We start from the raw sequence: 17,844 nt of genomic DNA, 5'->3' as shown, positions 1-17,844 counted from the left end.
AACCCTTTATTCTGAGAAGGGGTCCATAGCCTCACCAGACTACCTGGAGTTCCTGGGCGTAGCATCTCTGGCAGAGGGAGAGAAGCTGGAGAGGCTGGAGACAAGGGGCCCTCGGGGAAGTGGGACCCTGGGGCCTCCAGAGCTGGCTGGAGGCTCTGGTTGAAGCGGGTAGGTCCCTCCTCTGGATCCCAGAAGGAGGAGGGCAGCTGGGTACTGATGAGCACACCACAGTGTCCCCCTATGAGGACATCAGCCTCTGGCCTACGCCTTCCTCCAACACACAGAGCATCACCTTCACCGTCTGTCCTTACTGAACCCCATAAAACAGCTGATGTCCTGGGAGCCGCCAGGCCCGGGTGGGTGGTTCCTGTGGCCAGCTTACTTCCCCCTTCAGATTCTTGACTGTGGGCTCTGAAGGTCCTCGGTGCTTTGGAAAGGGGACCTAGGGTCACAGGAATGCCCAGTAAGAGAAGGCCGGGGACTACTTAGCTAAAAAAGAAAGTCACACAAATTTTCAGCTACTCTGAGCCAAAGAGAGCAGTCTGCTTTGCCTGATTTCTCCAGACTGTCTGCCTGGCGGGGCCGTGTTCACGCATCACCACGACGTTAGACCCATGCAGTGTTTCTAGTCCCAAGAAACGGGGAGGACGTGGCATAATCTGGCGGCAGACGCATGCTGAACTGCTCATCCAGGAGGCCCCTTCCACCCGAGACATCCTCAAGCCTCCCAGAACGGACATCACATTCATACTTCAGTCTGCCAGTCTGTAAATGTTGGTCCAGTTCACGTTTCCAAAAGAAGTGAGGGAAGATGGACTGAAAAAGCAAGCCCCCAGTTCTGGAAAATAGTTTTGCATTTACCAACAAAGATATAACATAAATGTAAGATGTTACAAATAAATAATTTAAATCATTTTTGTAGTGAGGAAATGTTCTGTAACATATTTTTAATTAATAGGACAAATAAGTCTTTTAAAAAGCTTGAATTTCAGGGCACCTTAAGTTATTGTGTCACATAGAAACCCATCATTTACATCATTTCCAGACAATCGGGTCTCTCCATTTAACAACAAGCATTTCTTTATCTAATGATTTTCATTTATTACATTTATGTTTTGAAAAGATCACTTTGGCATCCAGGGCCACATGTATGGTTGGGAAGGTTGTACACTGTGCAAGGACAGGCATTGAGGGGAGTATCATTCCACTAGACCTCAAAGATTTGTATACTTATTACAAGCATTGCCAGCAGATGGCAGTAAAGAGTGTTGTGCTAACGAAATCAGGAAAGTAAAGTGTCTGGCAGAAGGGACATCTAATTTGTACAAAGGAACGTATGGGCCAGCAGTGGCCTTGTTGGCATGGATCTGGAAGAAGACAAAAATGGGGGTGGGGAAACCATTTGGACAGCCATGACAACTATGTGGGCTCAAAGAAAGGAGGGCCTGAACTCAGTAATGGCAGTAGGTGCGGAGAAGAGGGGCACAGTTGTGTGACTCTTGAGGCCAGGAGGAGGTGAGAAGGGGAGGGGTGGGGAAGGGAAGGACTGCCAGGTCTCTGGGAGGAGCTGTATGTGGATAGAGCTGCCGCCCCCAAGAAAATGATTGGGATTTGGGGGTGTGGTGAGTTTGATTTACCTGTGGAACACCCAGGTGAGGCTGTCCAGGTGACACGGGGTCAGGACTGAAGGTGGGGATCTGGTGGCATGGGCACGTGGGAAGCTAGAGCCATGAATGGATGGGGTTTCCCTGGAAGACTGCGCGGCCCGGGCAGACCAGAGGGCCCAGACAAAGCCCTGGGGACATCATCACCTCGTGGGCAAATGGGCAAGAAAGAAGGGGCTGAGGAAGGAGACAGTCTTGAAGGCGTGGCCACTCCGTGCCCTCTGTCCCAGCCCGACGGTTACTGCGCTATGTCCCATCTCCTGTGGGCTAGGGTAGCCAATGTTGGTTTCTACTGTGGACAAAATGAGAGGACCCAACTCTTCCAAGATTACATGCCTGATGAGCTTTCCAACCTCCCTTTTGAAATCATTTTTTTTAATGACCAGATTCTAAGCCACATTCCAGATGGCTCCTATTGCTGGAAGTGGGACTTCCGAGAATATAGAAGTCTATAGACTTCCATGGAAGTCTCCACCACTTAACAGAATAATAATTTCACAAAATTTTCAGCGAAACAAATATTTGCTGTATAAATCCATTTTTCCTGCTGACTGCCAATAGAAGGATACTTAAGTTCTCAAGATCAATAAAATCACTCAAGGATGTAACAAACATTTAGAGTGCATGTGAATATATTGGTCATAATAACATTTGAAAATAATAATAATTAATGTTATTTCAGACATTTAGACCATGAAGTGTTTGTCCCAAGGAACAGTCAGACCACATATCCAATAGAGAAGTCCTGGGTCTGGATTTTCAGCTGTATATTATTAAGAAGTTTTTCTCTTTCTGGAACAAAAGTCTACCTCTGCTTTTGCTCTAGAGCACAGAATGGAGGTTTTTCTCTCCTATAACTGATTTCGGAAGCACTAGCCTGGGAGCCCAGGGGTACACTGGCCGAGCCTCGCTTGCGTGCCCCGTACGGGACCTCTTGCTGCATCACGGCTGTCAGTCTCTGGCCGTGCTGTCCCTCTGTGAATCCAATGTCCATGCAGCCGTCTGTCTGTCAAGCTGAAAATAACCCGACCTCAGGGGCTTCCTCAAGACTCCAAGTCCATAGGGCTTCCCGATTAGTCCTGCCTCTCACGCCGACAGCTCATTCACCGAACTTGGCAGGATGCTTAACATCTTCCTCTAAGTGTGGGCGACACAGGCAGGAAACTGGTAGCCCAAGATGCTAAATGAAATTCAGTTGCTCAGAAGCTTAAAAGTGGGAGGCTCTTTGACCCCCCTCAATCCAGAAAAAGGGGTGAGAGGAGAGCTCCTTCCTCCCAGGTGTGGGGGCCCCGAAAAGAGCAGGGGCACAATAGAAAGCTGTACGGTTTAACCTAGAGTCGAAAAAGCCAGCCTATTTGTGAAAGCTTTATAACCACATTTCTTTGTGATGGGTTACCCTTCTTTTAAGGGAAAGAAAGGGTTGGGCAGCAGCTTGAATGCAGCTAGCCAGATGACCTAATAGGGCAAGAATTTCAAATACTCTATCCCATTGTCCCAACAAGAGTGCTCGTACTTCTCGAACTACCGTCCCCCAGTGTTTGATTCCGAAAACACAGCCACCGTGTAAATGCATTGTTGGTAAACACGATATTCATTGCTTAATAACCTGGAAAAGATGTTGTGAGAATGAATTTGCAGTGATTTAGCACTTTTCATTATGGAAATTCTATATAAATATTTAACTCTAATGCGTATTTTATTCTAATTTTTTGTTAATCACATTTGCTTAGTTAATATGGTGTACTTAGGCAGTTTTTTTTTTATTGCCATAGATTTTTATGAGTGATGGTAATTTCATGTGCTATTTACTTGAAATTAGGTTGATTGTAAAGACTCACACAGAATTGCCTGTTAATTTTAGAGCTTAGTATTTATGCCATTGTCCCAGCAAATTCTCCCAACACACACACACACACACACACACACACACACACACACACACACACACACACACACACTTTGCCACCACATTATCAGTGAAACAACACATCGGCACATTGCCTCTAGCTTTCTAAGAGAAAGAATTCTTCTTTAAAGCCTCATTAATACTTTTGAAGGCGGACAAATTTGATTAGCAGAACATGCCTCTGAAATTGAGAAAGAAAGAGAGGAAAAGGGGAAAGCCTACAGATGGTATGAACCAATTCTATATAGATTTTTTTTTAATTTTGACTAAAAATTTTGATGACATGTAAGATAGTTTTAGGAAAATTCTCCTTTATCAGCCCTTTTACATTTATCAAATGACATGTTTGTTAAAGTCAGATCCTGAGGGATATGTGGCAACCCCCCAAACCCCAAATACCTTCCTTCCAAGCCTTGTAGGTCTCCCCATTCAGAATTCACTTTCCGGGTTAAGCATGGCCTCACCCCACAGTACAAGTTAGTTCTTCCCACCCACTTTCCTTTAGGACAGGAGGGACCTGGGGCATCAAGTGAAGAGGAAAAGGAGATTCTGGAAGGTGTCCCAATGGGCACCAAAGAAAGACTCTGCGTACATCAGTATTCTCTTCAGAGATGGCCCTGCTCTCCTGAGACTGGAAGACACTCGGGTCCTGTGTCAGGGCTCTGTATTGGTCAGCTTTAACTCCTGCTGACTGTGCCTTAAACGGGAGACTTTGCTTCTCTCTCATACAAAAGAAGTCTATAGAAGACAGCCCAGGAGTAAGGACAGGCCAGGCAGGAGCCTCCACCATCATAAGAGACTCCAGTTCCTTCTATCTTGTTGTTCTTCCTCTTGGCCAAATTCCAGCCATCACGTCCTCAGTCTGCCAGTAGAAACGGGAGGAGGGCACAGTCCCGCCATTGATGGACACTTCCCAGAAGGACCGTACAGGAGGACACCTGCCTTTCATTGGCCAGAATCTAGTCACATGACCACAGTTATCAACAAGGCAGGTGGGGAAATACCCTTTCCTCCTGTGATGATGGGCTCAACAAAAAACTCAGAGATCCAAATGCTAAGGAAGATGAGGGAGAGTTAATGTTGAGGGCTTCTAGAAGACTCCCACAGGATCATAGAGCAGGTCTTGCTAAAACATCTTCCTCATCTGTAACCTGAGTTCTTTCCAGCTTTCCCGATTTCTTTCCAGGCCCTGGCACTGAAACTCACAAACCAATCAACGTGATTACATTCAAAGACCATTTCCAAAGAAAAGCTCTGGAAAGCTCAGACCCCATTCTGTGATTGCCTATTAACTCCCCATTGTGATTTCAGCGGAAATTCTAGAACTGGCTGGGAATGCCGCGAGGGACAACAAGAAGGCCCGGATAGCACCGAGACACATCTTGCTGGCAGTGGCCAATGACGAGGAGCTCAATCAGGTATGTCTGTCTGAAACATGGCGACAAGGCACAGAATGGGTTTGCCGGACACACGACCGCCTGTGGACCCGGATGGCTACAAATCATTCCTGCTACAGTCCCCAAGCATATTAATACCAAAAAAATTTTTCGGATCATGTAAGAGAAGAACAGATTTTTCTAGCTCTATCATTCAGATAGAAAATTGCCTCTGGAATAGACCCGTTATCTATTCTGGGTCTTACCAGACCTTCTTTTGCTCTCTAGAAGCGAGCTCTGTGTGTGACTGGGGAAGGTATAGGCAGGGATGTTATTCATGGTTTCTTCACCCGAATTTTGTTGACGATTTATTCTGATGAAGGCAGGAGACTCTTCTTCATAGTATAGAATTAATTCCCAAGTATTGTGAATGCCTCCCCCAGGAAACTCGAGATGGATGGTAGATGGTATAACAACTTTTATTCTAATCTCTTTCTTCTCAAACTGTGTATGGTGAAGAATTCTTATTTCCCGTCCATCATGGACCGATAATTTCCCAAAATACAATAAAAACTAATTGCCAGAAAAGTTTTCAAAAACAAAACCATAACAAACCACAAGCCACAATTCTTTGCTATTCGATCCAGTAGATGTACAATACTTCTGTCAGCTTGCGCTACAAGTTTCTGGACTCTTCCGTGCCGTTTCTGTATTTCCCTTGTCCCGGACGGTAACTCCCTGTCCGTGACCACACTCGGAGGACCCGAGCTGCTTCGGGATGTGATACTAGTGCATCAGGTACCTGTCGATTACGTACAAAATAAACAGTAATGGAGAGGCACATGGTCAAACATACTGCACTGATGGAATGTATGATCACAAGAGGGTGGAGAGCACTGCTCTGTTGTTTACTGGGTCTAGCCCTAGCATGGACCTTTGAACCCAGTTTTGTCAAGCTGTGCTCCCCACCTGTGAAGCTCTTTATCCTCTGTTATGTCTGGAATTCCACAGCCCTGGCAACAGCCCTGGCGCAGCCTCTATACCCTTTCATCGTGCCTTCCTTGTTTTGCTTTCTGTACGAGACCATGGGATGCCTTGATACCTACAGAGACACGCTCTACTGGTGAAACAGGGAAGCCCATTAAACCACCTATCATGCAGTGTCTCTGAGAAAGCCAAGACCAGATTTAACACTTGTTTTGCCACCAGTTAGAACTGTATGAATCCCAGAGCCAGCAGGCTCTTTGCTGCCTGCGTTCGTGTGTTTCTCTCTCTAGCTGCTAAAAGGAGTGACCATTGCCAGTGGAGGTGTCCTGCCCAGAATTCACCCCGAACTGCTGGCCAAAAAGCGAGGGACCAAAGGCAAGTCGGAAACCATCCTCTCCCCTCCCCCAGAGAAAAGGGGAAGGAAGGCGGCATCAGGCAAGAAGGGAGGCAAGAAGTCCAAGGCTGCCAAACCACGGACGTCCAAAAAGGTGAGCCTGGGTTGCCTGTGTGAGCCAGGGACTCTCAGAGAACAGGAGAAGGTTGAACGATCAGAAGATGAGCATGTAGCCAGCATTGCCAACGGGCTGGGGACTCTCCGCGCTGGGAGAAAATGGCAAAGGGCCCCTAAGACGAGAGCTTTAATCACCAAGCAGGGTCTACTAGAGGTTTCCAAACCCAAAGCATGGGTGGTCTTCACGTTGCCAGGTGCTTCCACTGCCCCCATCAATATCTTAAGTGAGAGACGATAGCCGGGAGCTCTTCACTTCTCTTCAGAGCTCCGCATCACGCACGAAAACCTCTCTGTCTCCCACAGACTGTGTGTCTCCCACAGACGGTCAGCTGCATCCAACCAGTGGGATGTGGGTAGCCCGATGTGCTAGGTAGCCGCAGCTTGGAGATGCCATTGCAAAGTCAGACTTTCATCTGCTGCCCAGTACGAGAACCACTAGCCACAGACGGCTCTTTGAATTGGAATTCATTAAAACTAAATCAGATTAAAAATTCAGTTCCTCGGTTGTACCCCCCCACACACACATTTCAAGTGCTCACTAGGCTTAGGACATTTCCATGATCACAGAAAGTTCTATTTAGTTTTATTGGACACTGCTGCTTCAGAGGTTGTCCAGTTTCCATTCCACAGACCTCCGTGATAACACGAAAGATTTCTAAGAGTTCACTCCACTGCCTCTGTGCCCCCAGGGAAATCCTGGGGAGTAGGGAGGTCCAACAGTGGGCTAGGAAAGACGCCGGTTGGTTCTGATGCTTTGCCATCATAAGCTGCAGGCGTTGCAAAGGACAAGAGTAACAGCCCTGTGTCCTGGTTTGAATGAGGAATGCAGATACCCTGAACCTCCTTAACACTCTTTCTTTTGGGCGGCACCCTTTTCTTTCCCTCTTGTTGCCGTCCCTGGCTTCCCTCCATCGAGAACAGCTGAGCATAAGACCCAACCACTTCCTTTCCCATCCGAGGTGCTGGTAGCCATAGGAAGAACTTAAAAATGCCACTTTGGGCTTTTTTGGGATTATTTCCCATCTGTCCTTCTGATTTCTACCAACAGTCCAAACCAAAGGACAGCGATAAAGAAGGAACTTCAAATTCCACCTCTGAAGATGGGCCAGGGGATGGATTCACCATTCTGTCTTCTAAGAGCCTTGTTCTGGGGCAGAAGGTAATAAAGACCATTGCAATGTGCTGTAGTAAAGACGCGGTTGCATTTTTATAACCTCCTGTTTGCAAATAATGATGCTTCCTCCATCCCTTGCTCCCCTAAAAGGACTTCCACTCTGGTCTTGAGTTATTCGCGTTTAGACTGAGGAGCTTTGACAGGGTCTACACCGTGAGCGTCAGCAAGCTCTTTAGTGTCTAGAAGTATTCATGCTGACACGGGTCAGACAAAGATAAGCTTAGAGAACCCTCCAGATCAGGCCAAAGAATGGCATCATTGCCGGGAACTCCCCATGCCCCCCTCATTCCTGGGCCCGCCCAAAACATCCTTAGCTAACTTTCTCAAACAGCTCTGGGAGGCCAGCCTGACATGGCTCGATGTGATTTATCAGAGAAAGAAAATAGAAATATATGCTTCCTGAACATCCCTGGTGTTAGAAATGAATTATTTGCCAATAATTCAGTCTGCTTGCCTTTCTAGATTGCAGAAAGAAAACAAACAGGGCTATACGTTTGAATAGTCTGCAGCAGCCCAGACAGACACGCAAATAATTCATTCCCACTAGCATAAAGTTTACAGAACAGACCATTTATCTCCCACATCAAATGGGGCTGAAGTAGGACACACACCGGGAAACAGTGAGTGAGTCACACCTCCAGTAGCTGAATGTTCGCAGCCTGGTAATAAGATCCACCTCTCCGGAAGCAGATGGGAAGAGCGTGTTAGAGAAGAGTGTGCATGGGGTGGGTTTCTAATTTCTCACTGATGAACACAGGGAAGCAAAGAGGCGGAATCGAGATCCCCTCCAAGGGCTGGCCACCGCTGCATGGTGATGAGCTTTCTCTCCCTTACCGAGGGGAACGGGACTGTCGTGCTCACAGGGGAGACGAGGGAAAATGCCCTGCATTCCGCTCAGCTGTGAGCACCTAGGGCAGCATTTCACAAGTGTAGCCCTAAGAATGTGGTCCCCAAAAGGCAAGGTGGCCCGACAGAGGCAGGTCAGAATCCCGCAGCCCATCGCTTGTCTTGGGTGAGGTCTCTCGGCCACACGTTCCCACCCCCAGATGTCTGGGCTGCTCCGGGAAGAACGCAGGGTGCTGAGGGGACGCTGGAGAGCCAGCCCGGGCTTCCCTCCTAGTTGCCGCTCAGACCGTGTGTCACCCCACACCAAGGTCCCCGGGATTGGGAGATGGAGGTGTAGCTCTAGGGAAAGGAAGACGAGGGGAGGGCCCATTCCTGTGCCTGGAAGAGGAGGCAGATTTGTCGCAGGCTGCCAGAGTCATGGTGAAAATCAAACCCACTGAACTCCAGAGAGCCGCCGAAGACCCAACACCCGGCAAACTTGACAGTCACTCCATGCCCCAGCCCTGATTGTGGACATTCGCTATACATAATCGAGACAATGAACAGATGGGAGGTAAAACGTGAAGATTTTTTAATTGGATCTGATCTTTCCCACACTGTCCATCTTTCCTTCCTGATGCAGCTGTCCCTGACCCAGAGTGACATCAGCCATATTGGCTCCATGAGAGTGGAAGGCATTGTCCACCCAACCACAGCCGAAATTGACCTCAAGGAAGATATAGGTAAGGTCCTGAGACTGGGGGAGGGGTGCCAGAGAATCACCCGCTGCTTGGGCGAGTCCTTCTACAGTGGGTCCTTGTCCACCAGATACCCTGAGCTGGGGAGACCGTGTCACACTCTGCACATCGCCAAACAGCATTACTAGAAAATAACAAATTTTCTTTTTAATCTGTGTATATTTCTGAAGTGTGTATTGAGGTGTTCTACAAAACAGATCAGTAGTGCACACCTTGACTACTTTTCCTCTAAGTGAACACAGCTGTGTTCACTGGCACCCCAGAATTCCCCCTTCTTGCCCCGTTCCAGTCCCCATTCCCTCCAAGCGTCCCCACTGTCCTGTCTTCTCACTGCACAGACGGCTGTCCTCTGCTTCAGATTTTATATAAATGAACTCATGCAATGCAGCTTCTTTTGTGTCTTTGGCTCAACTTCGTATTGTGAGATCCACCCGTATTGTCGAGCGCGGCTACAGCTGGTTCGTCTTCTTGGCCGTGTAGTGTTCCGCCATCGGATTATTCGGCAGTGTGCTGACCATTTCAGCACTGGTACCATTTGCATAGTTTCCAATTTGGGCTATGATGAGTCGTGCTGCCGTAAACATTGTTGTACGTGTTTTGGGTGAGGCTGCACATTTATTTTGAGCTTAAAAATTAAGAACGCCTTTGGTAAAAAGAAAATGGACATCTAGATCACTACCAGGGACTGCCGCCTGCCCCCTCCCCGGGTGGTGGACGGTGCTGCTCCGGGCTAGGTGGAGGAAGCTGCGGGGATAAGCTATCGAGGGCACGAGACGTCATAGCCCACTGGATGGTCATGATCTTATCCATTGTTTATAAGACAGAAGTGCCTTAAACTCACCATTGAAAAAGTAAAGTTAGCAAAGAAAGAAAGGGCTTTGTCCCTGGGATTCCGGACTTGCTTCTGACGTCAGTGCTTAAGGCAGATGCTAGCAGCTCAGCCTCGGGTGGCAGCACCGGGGGCCGCAGGATGCTGGACACGCTCAGGTTTCCCCTGTGGCAGCAGAGCCCACTTGCTCTGCTTCAAAGGAGATAGGACAGCCTCCGCGGTGGGGTGGGTGAAACACAACGTGGAGAAGCAGGACTTCTCTTGCACACAGAAACTGTGAACATTTCCTCTTCATTCTTGAGACCCAGCCCAGGCCCTACCAACTGCCCTGAACACCCCCGCCCGCCTTAGTCTTAAGCTCTATTTTGACATGTATCCTAGCTTCTCAAAAACAAAACGACAACAGTGTGCTACTTGATCATTTCTATAGTTTGCACTTTTATATCAGGAAAGTCATCAGGATTTTTTTTAATTTTTTAAGTGGCAGGGGGGTGATAGGGTAGAAAGAACACAGGGACTGGAGGAGAACCTCAGGCCCAGATCCCAGCGGTGAGGCTTCTGGGGTTGGGAGGGGTCTGTCTCCTGGATTTTACAAATCACCTCCTAGCTGTGTGACGTTAGGCAGGTTTCTTAGGGTCTCTGAACCTCAGTTCCCTCCCCTGTAGGTGAGGATAGCAATAGCACCTGTGTCATAGGGGCACCTCGAAGATTAAGTGGGGTCATAACGGGCCAGGCTCATCGGCGTACGACGAGTGTTGGTCTTTTTATTGTTGCTGTGCTGTTTAGAAGGGGTCCCTCCCGTCATGATTCCATTCTCCACGACCATCACCGAAAGCAATCATCCCCTGCAGAGGGGCCCTAATTTATTTACTCAGAGCGTGTGTGCACATGCAAGTTGAGAAGGAGGGACAGGGGGAGAGGGGGAGAGAGAGAATCCCAAGCAGACTCCACACTGAGCGCAGAGCCCAATGCGGGGCTTGATCTCACAACCCCGAGATCACAGCCTGAGCTGAAATCAAGTCAGACGCTTAACCACTGCACCACCCAGGTGCCCCTCTGCTTGATTCTTTTTAAAGCACTGTGTGTTACTACAGGAAAGCTGGAGCATACGCAGACATAGCAGCCGAGCGTGACAAAACCCTACCCACCCTGCTGCAAGCATATCAACCCACGACCGAGGCTGCTTCGGTGCCGCCCCACCCCCAGCGCCCCAGGCCTCACACCATCGAATCCATGGACATGTCAGAATGATAAGGGCTAGCTTTTTGACAGCATCACCCCAATACCATTATCACAACTGGAAAAAGTCGTATCATCAAATACCAGTCCCTGTTCCAATTTCAATCATGTCGTTAATCTCAATTTATTTTTGTAATGTGTTTGATTCAGGATCCAAGTAAGTCCACACACTGCAATGGGTTGATAAGTCTCTTATAACCTATAGGTTCCTCTTTCATATCTTTTCCTCCTTTCCTTCTTTTTTTTTTTTCAATTTATTTTGTTGAGGAAGCTGGGTAGTTTGTGCTATAGGGTCTCCCAAGTCTGGATTGTACTGACTTCATCCTCCTGATGCCGTTAAACACGTTTCTTCTCTGTTTTTCTTATAAACTGGTAGTCGGATCTAGAGTCCCAATGAGATTTAGGCTCAAAATTTTTTGGCAAGACTATTTGGTCAGTCATGGAATGTTCTTCCATCAGGAGGCACACGACGCCCGGTTGTCTCTCACTGACGCTCTTTGTCTAGCTTTGTCTGTTTGTTAGGGGTGGTGTGGGGTGGCCGTATCCTAATTCCAGCCCTACTTCCTTTCTTCACTGGAATGCTTCCACAGGGAGAAAGTCCCCTCATCAACATTCCGGGTTGCGTTATTCTTGGAAGTCTTCAGGGAAGAGGGTGGGCTCGCCTTGCCTTTCACACGCTCCCACCTGGCCCCTTACACCTGCTTCCCCCACTTCTCGGCGTGAACAGGGCCGCCGGCTGTGGTTCCTGGCCTTCTCCGGGCCTCTGTGAGCCAGCAGATCCGCACCGGCCAGGAGTCTGAGGGCCAGAAAGGAGACTTGAAGGCCCGAGATGACCATTTCCAAATGATGTCACTGAAACCCAAGCACATTCGTGAAGAGATGCCCTCCCCTTCCCACCCGCAGGGGAGAGTGGCTGCTGGAATAGACATGGTCCACAGTAGCCTGCATGACGTCCTGTGGCTCTCCAAACACTCTCGAGTGTCCGGGTGTGGAGTGGAGAAGCTCCCTCACCCAGTTCCCAGGGAGGCCCCTCCACTGAGTAATGACCATCATAGTAACTCTAAAGAGAGAGCTGAGACTTGCCCCAGGCAGCCAGATCACCAAATTCATTAGAGGGGGAAAGCACGCGTGGGGGAAAGGCCTTATCCTGCACTGGAGAGCAGCAGCCGTCTAGTGTAGACACGACGCCCATGTGTCATCTCAGAGGCATGAGGAGCCCCCGGTGTGCGGATATGGGGTTCCTGCTGGCCAGAGGTGGAGCCCTGCCATCCCCTGGGGGCTCCTCTTGGCCTCTGTGGAAGCACGACCCTGAAATACCGAGTAGAGGACTGTCCTAACATCAGAGACTCAAGGGATCTCCCATCAGGAATGTCCTTAGAGTTTTGCCTCTCAAATCTGCATTTTTCCATTGAAAACCACAGCCAGGTTGGAGGAAGACCCTTGCAGGCTGCCCTGGGCCTGTGTCTGTCCTTTGACTGAAAGACTTACCACACACAGGTGGTGAGCTGGGAGTAGGGCCCCAGAGCTCTCCACCCTGGAGTTCCTGCTGAGTCATCTGTCACCACAGGCCTGGAACCAGGCTTAAGACCTGGTGACAAGAGGCAGGCTGCAGGGTCTGTGAGAAGGCACTGCCTTCAAATCACCAAGATACTGAATTTAACCAACCCAGCGTGGGGACTGAACCCAAAGATCAGAACACTGGAGCCCCAGTTTTTTTTAAAAGCTCACCTTTAGTACAGCGCAGGGAGTAACACAGGCAATGGTATTTATAACAGCCCCATATGGTGCGAGACGGTGGCTCCCCTGGTGGGGAGCACAGCATAACGTGTAGACTTGTCCAATCAGGATGTTGCACCCCTGAAACTCCTGTAACATCGTCTGTCAACTGTACTTCCATTTTTATTTTTTTTAAAGTTATTTAAACAGAGAGATAGCATAAGCAGGGGGAGTGTCAGGCAGAGGGAGAGGGAGAAACAGGCTCTCCACTGAGCAGGGAGCCCGACGCGGGACTGGAACCCAGCACCCTGGGATCATGACCTGAGCCAAAGGCAGACGCTTAATCAACTGAGCCACCCAGGCGTCCCTGTACTTCCATTTTTAAAAATCACCTTTAGGACTCATGTTCTGAGACTGCTTATGACCAAATCACTCCCTCAAAAGTTCCCTTAAAAGAGTTTGCTAGAGGGGCACCTGGTTGGCCCAGTCGGTTTCAGCTCAGGCCATGATCTCAGGGTTGTGAGATCTAGCCCTGCCTCAAGCCCCGCACTGGGCTCCACGCTCAGGGAGGTGTCTGCTAGAGATTCTCTCTCTCCCTCTCCCTCTGCCCTTTTGCCCGCTCGTGTGTGCACACATTCTCTCTCTCTCCAAAATAAATACATGAAATCTTAAAAAGGGGGGGGGTTTGCTAGAATCCAAGTCCTGCGGGACAGAAGCTCAGAGACCCCTGCCAGCGTGACCACTAGCAACCAGGATTCCCCTTGCGAAGTGTTGAGTCCTACTTTCTCAGTGTGGTTGGTGGGTTTGTTTCCTGGCCTACAAAAACTGTGTGAAACGGTGTAGCTAATGACTTTGGAAAGGACAACAGTAATGGCTTCCCTTGTTCTCCTCCGCAGGGAAGGCCTTGGAAAAGGCTGGCGGCAAAGAGTTCTTGGAAACAGTAAAGGAGCTTCGCAAATCCCAAGGCCCTTTGGAAGTTGCCGAAGGTAAGTGTGGCCTCGGGCGCCAGTTCCTGGCACAGCCTCAGCCCCCACCCAGCCAGCGTCACTAGCTTCACGCTCAATCAGTGTGCCAAGCAAAATACACCGCAGCCAAGATGAGATCCACTTCTGCTTCTCTCAGAGAACTTGAGCAGGCCAGTGTAGACCATTTCACACACCCTGGGGATGACAAAGCGTCTGGATAGTTAAGTCAGTTTGCACACGATCACCCAGAGATGAAGATGAAGGGTAACGTACACTCATCATGTGGTTCCACCATCACCACTGCCAGGATCCGGAGCTCTCCTGTCACCTCCGCTGGATACCCCTTGCCCCTCCACCGGGCCCTGGCCGCCACCAGTGCGCCTTCTGCCTCCATGGCTTAGTCTGTTCAGGACATTGCACGTAAACAGAACCCTAGGCTCTGTGACCTTCGGTGCCTGGCTTCCTTCACTTCATATGATCTTTTCACGGTCCATCCATGTTGTAGATGTGTCAGGGCTTCGTTCCTTTTTATGGCTGACTAGTAGCCCATTCTGTTCCTCCATTCACCAGTTGGGCCGTTTCCACCTTGGGCTGTTGCAAATAGAGCAGCTACGAACATTTGTTCATTTGTTTTTCAAGGCTGTTGAGTAACTTGTTGACAGGTGGCTCCAACTTCAGATCCGTGTCCTCCCCATATGCACACACACCACCTCCAGGGACCACGGAGTCGGTGCCATGTGCCACCCAATGCCAGGGATCCGAAGACCATGAACCCCACTCCTGCCCTCCAGCATGGGACTGTCCAGGAGGAAAGGCAGACAACAGAAGTGGGGCCCAGGGAGGGAGCCCCTGCCCTCTCCTCACAGGAGCTGGGGAGGCCCCAGGGAGGATGTAAGACCCCCCCGGAGGCAAGGACACTGTGGACAGTAAGGATATCATGTGTGAGAAGGCCCAGGTCGTGAGCCAGCATGGAGCCAGCAGGCAGGAGATCCTATATAAACAAGAGGGGCGTCTTTGAGAGTTTAAGCTGGGGACTGTCGTGATCAGATTCAATCGCTAGAAAAGTAATGGGGCTTCCGGTGAAGAGAAAATATGAGTCCACACTTTATAATCTGCACATCCCACTCCCCATACTGATAGCAATGATCGAATTTAAAATTGTGAGACAGAGCCGTACTGAGATATAAGACAAACTTATGTGCGGGGAGGGACAGAAGGGTGGCCACCAGCAGCAGCAGTGGGGCAGGTCAAAGCCAGCCGTGGGGCCAGTCCCCAGGGTCCTGTGATCTCTGCAGAATAGCCGAGACTCCAGGCCTGGGGACATTGTGCTCCTGGCCGTGTACACGGTCATAGGGTCAAGCCGGTCATGCCTGCAGCCTCCTGCATTTATGTGGATGAACCCCTTTACGCACGCGCGCACTCGTCTGCCAGCCCGCACCCGGCCGGCCCTGGGAAGGCGGAGAGCTGACACAAAGGGTGTTCACCCGCCCACCCTGGCGAGTGCAGCCATAAGTTCGCCAACACTGGACGTCTCCAGGAAACACTTCTCAGAGACTAGGTGGGCATCACATTATTTCAAATAAATCTTTCAAACCAATCCCACACACTGCTCTGAAACGCAACAGACATCCATTTGTGTTATAAACACTGTCCCTAGCGGCCACGGCCTGCCCAAACCGCCCCTGGCTCCCAGGGCAAGGCTGGGGCCCTCAGCACACCCGGTGCCTTGAGGGACACGGAGCCCCAGCTCCGCAAAGAGGGTGGTTTAGGGGAAGCCGTGCTCGGCTGCGGCCACCACGGCCCCGGGCAGCTGGAGGATGGCCAGTGGCTCAGACTGAACTGCTCGGGATGGGCCTGGGGGAGTAGAAAGGACTAGGAACTGGCACAACGAGACGAGGCTGGCATAACTGAACTGCACAGCCCGTTCTGAACCCCTGCTCCAGTGGGGGCGCCTCAGGTATGTCGAGGTGACCCGAAGACAGTCCCTGACCGTGGGGGCGTGCGACCGAGCAGCACAGCGCTTGTCCATTTGCGGAGGGCCCTAAACCACTCTGCGCACAAGTCCTGCCCAGACCCACTGAGCCGGGACCCTGGGGGCCGGGTGGGGAGGGGGCAGGGCCTACCGGTCTGTTAGTGCAAAGCTGTTGTATTCGTTTCCTACCACTGCTGTAACAAGTCACACTGTTACCGAAACTACACCGCGGTTGTCGGCGGGGCTGGTCGAGGCTCAGAGCAGCTGCCCCTCGCCCCTGCCCGCTGCTGGCTGGCCCGCTCCCCGGCTCCTGGCCGCGTCGCTCCCATCCCCTTCTCCTACCACCACCTTCTCCGGCCTTTGAGCGTCCTGCCCGCCCCCCTCTGCCCCGCTCAGAAGGACCCAGGCGATTGCATTTAGGGCACACCCAGATAATCCCGGATAGCGCCCCCATCTCGCAAGCCGTCACTGACTCACCTCTGCAAAGCCCCTTTTGCCATGTGAGGTAACGCTCCCGGGTTCCAGGGGTCTGGACGTGGACATCTGGGGGAGGCCACCCCTCGCTGGGAACCACGGCCAGTGGGTAGGGGACTGCGGCGAGCGGGCGGAGCGTGTGACGGCCGCCAACGCACTCGTCTGGAGCTGCCCGCCGTCCCCGGCAAGCTCGCGGGCAGGCGTCCTGGCCCGTCAGAGGCGCACGACGGGCCCAGCCGGCTTCTGTCGCCTCCCCGCCCGCACACCTCCGGGCGGCTTCCGCGAGGGGCGGCCTGAGCCCCTGGCTGAAGCGAAGGGGTCATAACCGCGCCGTTTCTCTCCCGTCCCAGCCGCTGTCAGCCAGTCCAGCGGACTTGCGGCCAAGTTTGTCATCCACTGTCACATCCCTCAGTGGGGCTCCGACAAATGTGAAGAACAGCTGGAAGAGACCATCAAAAACTGCCTGTCGGCGGCAGAGGACAAGAAGCTCAAGTCGGTGGCGTTCCCGCCGTTCCCCAGCGGCAGGTAAGACGCTCCTCCGGCTGGGCGGGAGCCGGGGCTCTCTCCTTCCAGCCCACTCCCTGCGGCCCGCTGCTCCCCCGCTCCGCTCTGGCCATTCCAGAAGATACGACCGGCGGCTGCCGGCGCAGCCAAGCACGTTGACCTGGTCGTAGCGCCAGAAACCCAGTTTCCCCGCCTCGAAACCCGGAGAAAAGCCGCGTTGGAGAGGAGCTGGAAGCAGCGTTCGCCTGAGAGGCTGGCGCGTTCACTGCCCACGTCCCGCCCGCTGCGCCGGTCAGAACACGTGATCAGAAAACCCCAGGCGCCCGGAGGTTGGCTCAGCCCGTTGGGCGTCCGACTCTTGATCTCAGCTCAGATCCGGATCTCAGGGTCGGCCGTGAGTTCAGGCCTCATGTTGGCCTCCATGCGGGTCAAGGAGCCTACTTAAAAAAAGAAAAGAAAACTCCGGGCTCAAAGGCCTTGCTACTCAAAGTGGGGTCCGTGGCCCGGCCGCGGCGACGCCGCTGTGTTAGAATGTTAGAGTACGGAATCTCAGAGCCCCCCGCCCCCAGAACTACCGCCTCAGAATCCCCAGGGGGCTCGTGCGCTGCCGGGTGGGGGGGAGGGGAGCCTGGAGGCCGAGGCCCTCACAGACACACCCAGACACGTGACAGGCTCTCGCCGAGGGTCCGCTTTGGGACTTAGAACTGATGGTTCTAACGGCCACAGACCCCAGCTGAGTGCGAGAGCCGCCGCAGGTGGGAGGGAGGCTGTCTGTCCTCACGGGTAGCCTGTCCTCTCCTGTCACACTCAGAGTCGGAGCGAGCTTTCGCCTCAATTCGGAACACCCTGTCCTAAGAGACGGCCCTCGGTAACACAGATGGGATTCCCACACTAAGGACGGTTCCCTCAGGGGAGGGCTCAGAGGGGAACCGTGAGCTGAGCGA

The 17,844-nt window shown here is 51.5% G+C and overlaps 1 protein-coding gene across 1 annotated transcript in view; it reads left to right on the top strand.

Annotated features, from left to right (window-relative positions):
* The window catches only part of MACROH2A2 (macroH2A.2 histone), a 49,358-nt gene that overhangs the window by 29,962 nt on the left and 1,552 nt on the right, over window positions 1-17,844 (top strand). Inside the window, exons 3-8 of the mRNA XM_045783439.2 lie at window positions 4,882-4,988; window positions 6,224-6,421; window positions 7,493-7,603; window positions 9,087-9,186; window positions 13,882-13,971; window positions 16,747-16,921. Coding sequence (XP_045639395.1) covers window positions 4,882-4,988; window positions 6,224-6,421; window positions 7,493-7,603; window positions 9,087-9,186; window positions 13,882-13,971; window positions 16,747-16,921 — 781 coding nt within the window. The remainder of the gene's footprint in view (window positions 1-4,881; window positions 4,989-6,223; window positions 6,422-7,492; window positions 7,604-9,086; window positions 9,187-13,881; window positions 13,972-16,746; window positions 16,922-17,844) is intronic.

The sequence above is a fragment of the Ursus americanus genome, chromosome 6, assembly GCF_024610735.1.
Source record: "Ursus americanus isolate L20-20 chromosome 6, mUrsAme1.1.p, whole genome shotgun sequence".
In the NCBI taxonomy this organism is placed as follows: Eukaryota; Metazoa; Chordata; class Mammalia; order Carnivora; family Ursidae; genus Ursus; species Ursus americanus.
Note: the sequence above shows the minus strand (reverse complement) of the source record. Positions and strands in the feature narration are given on the sequence as shown.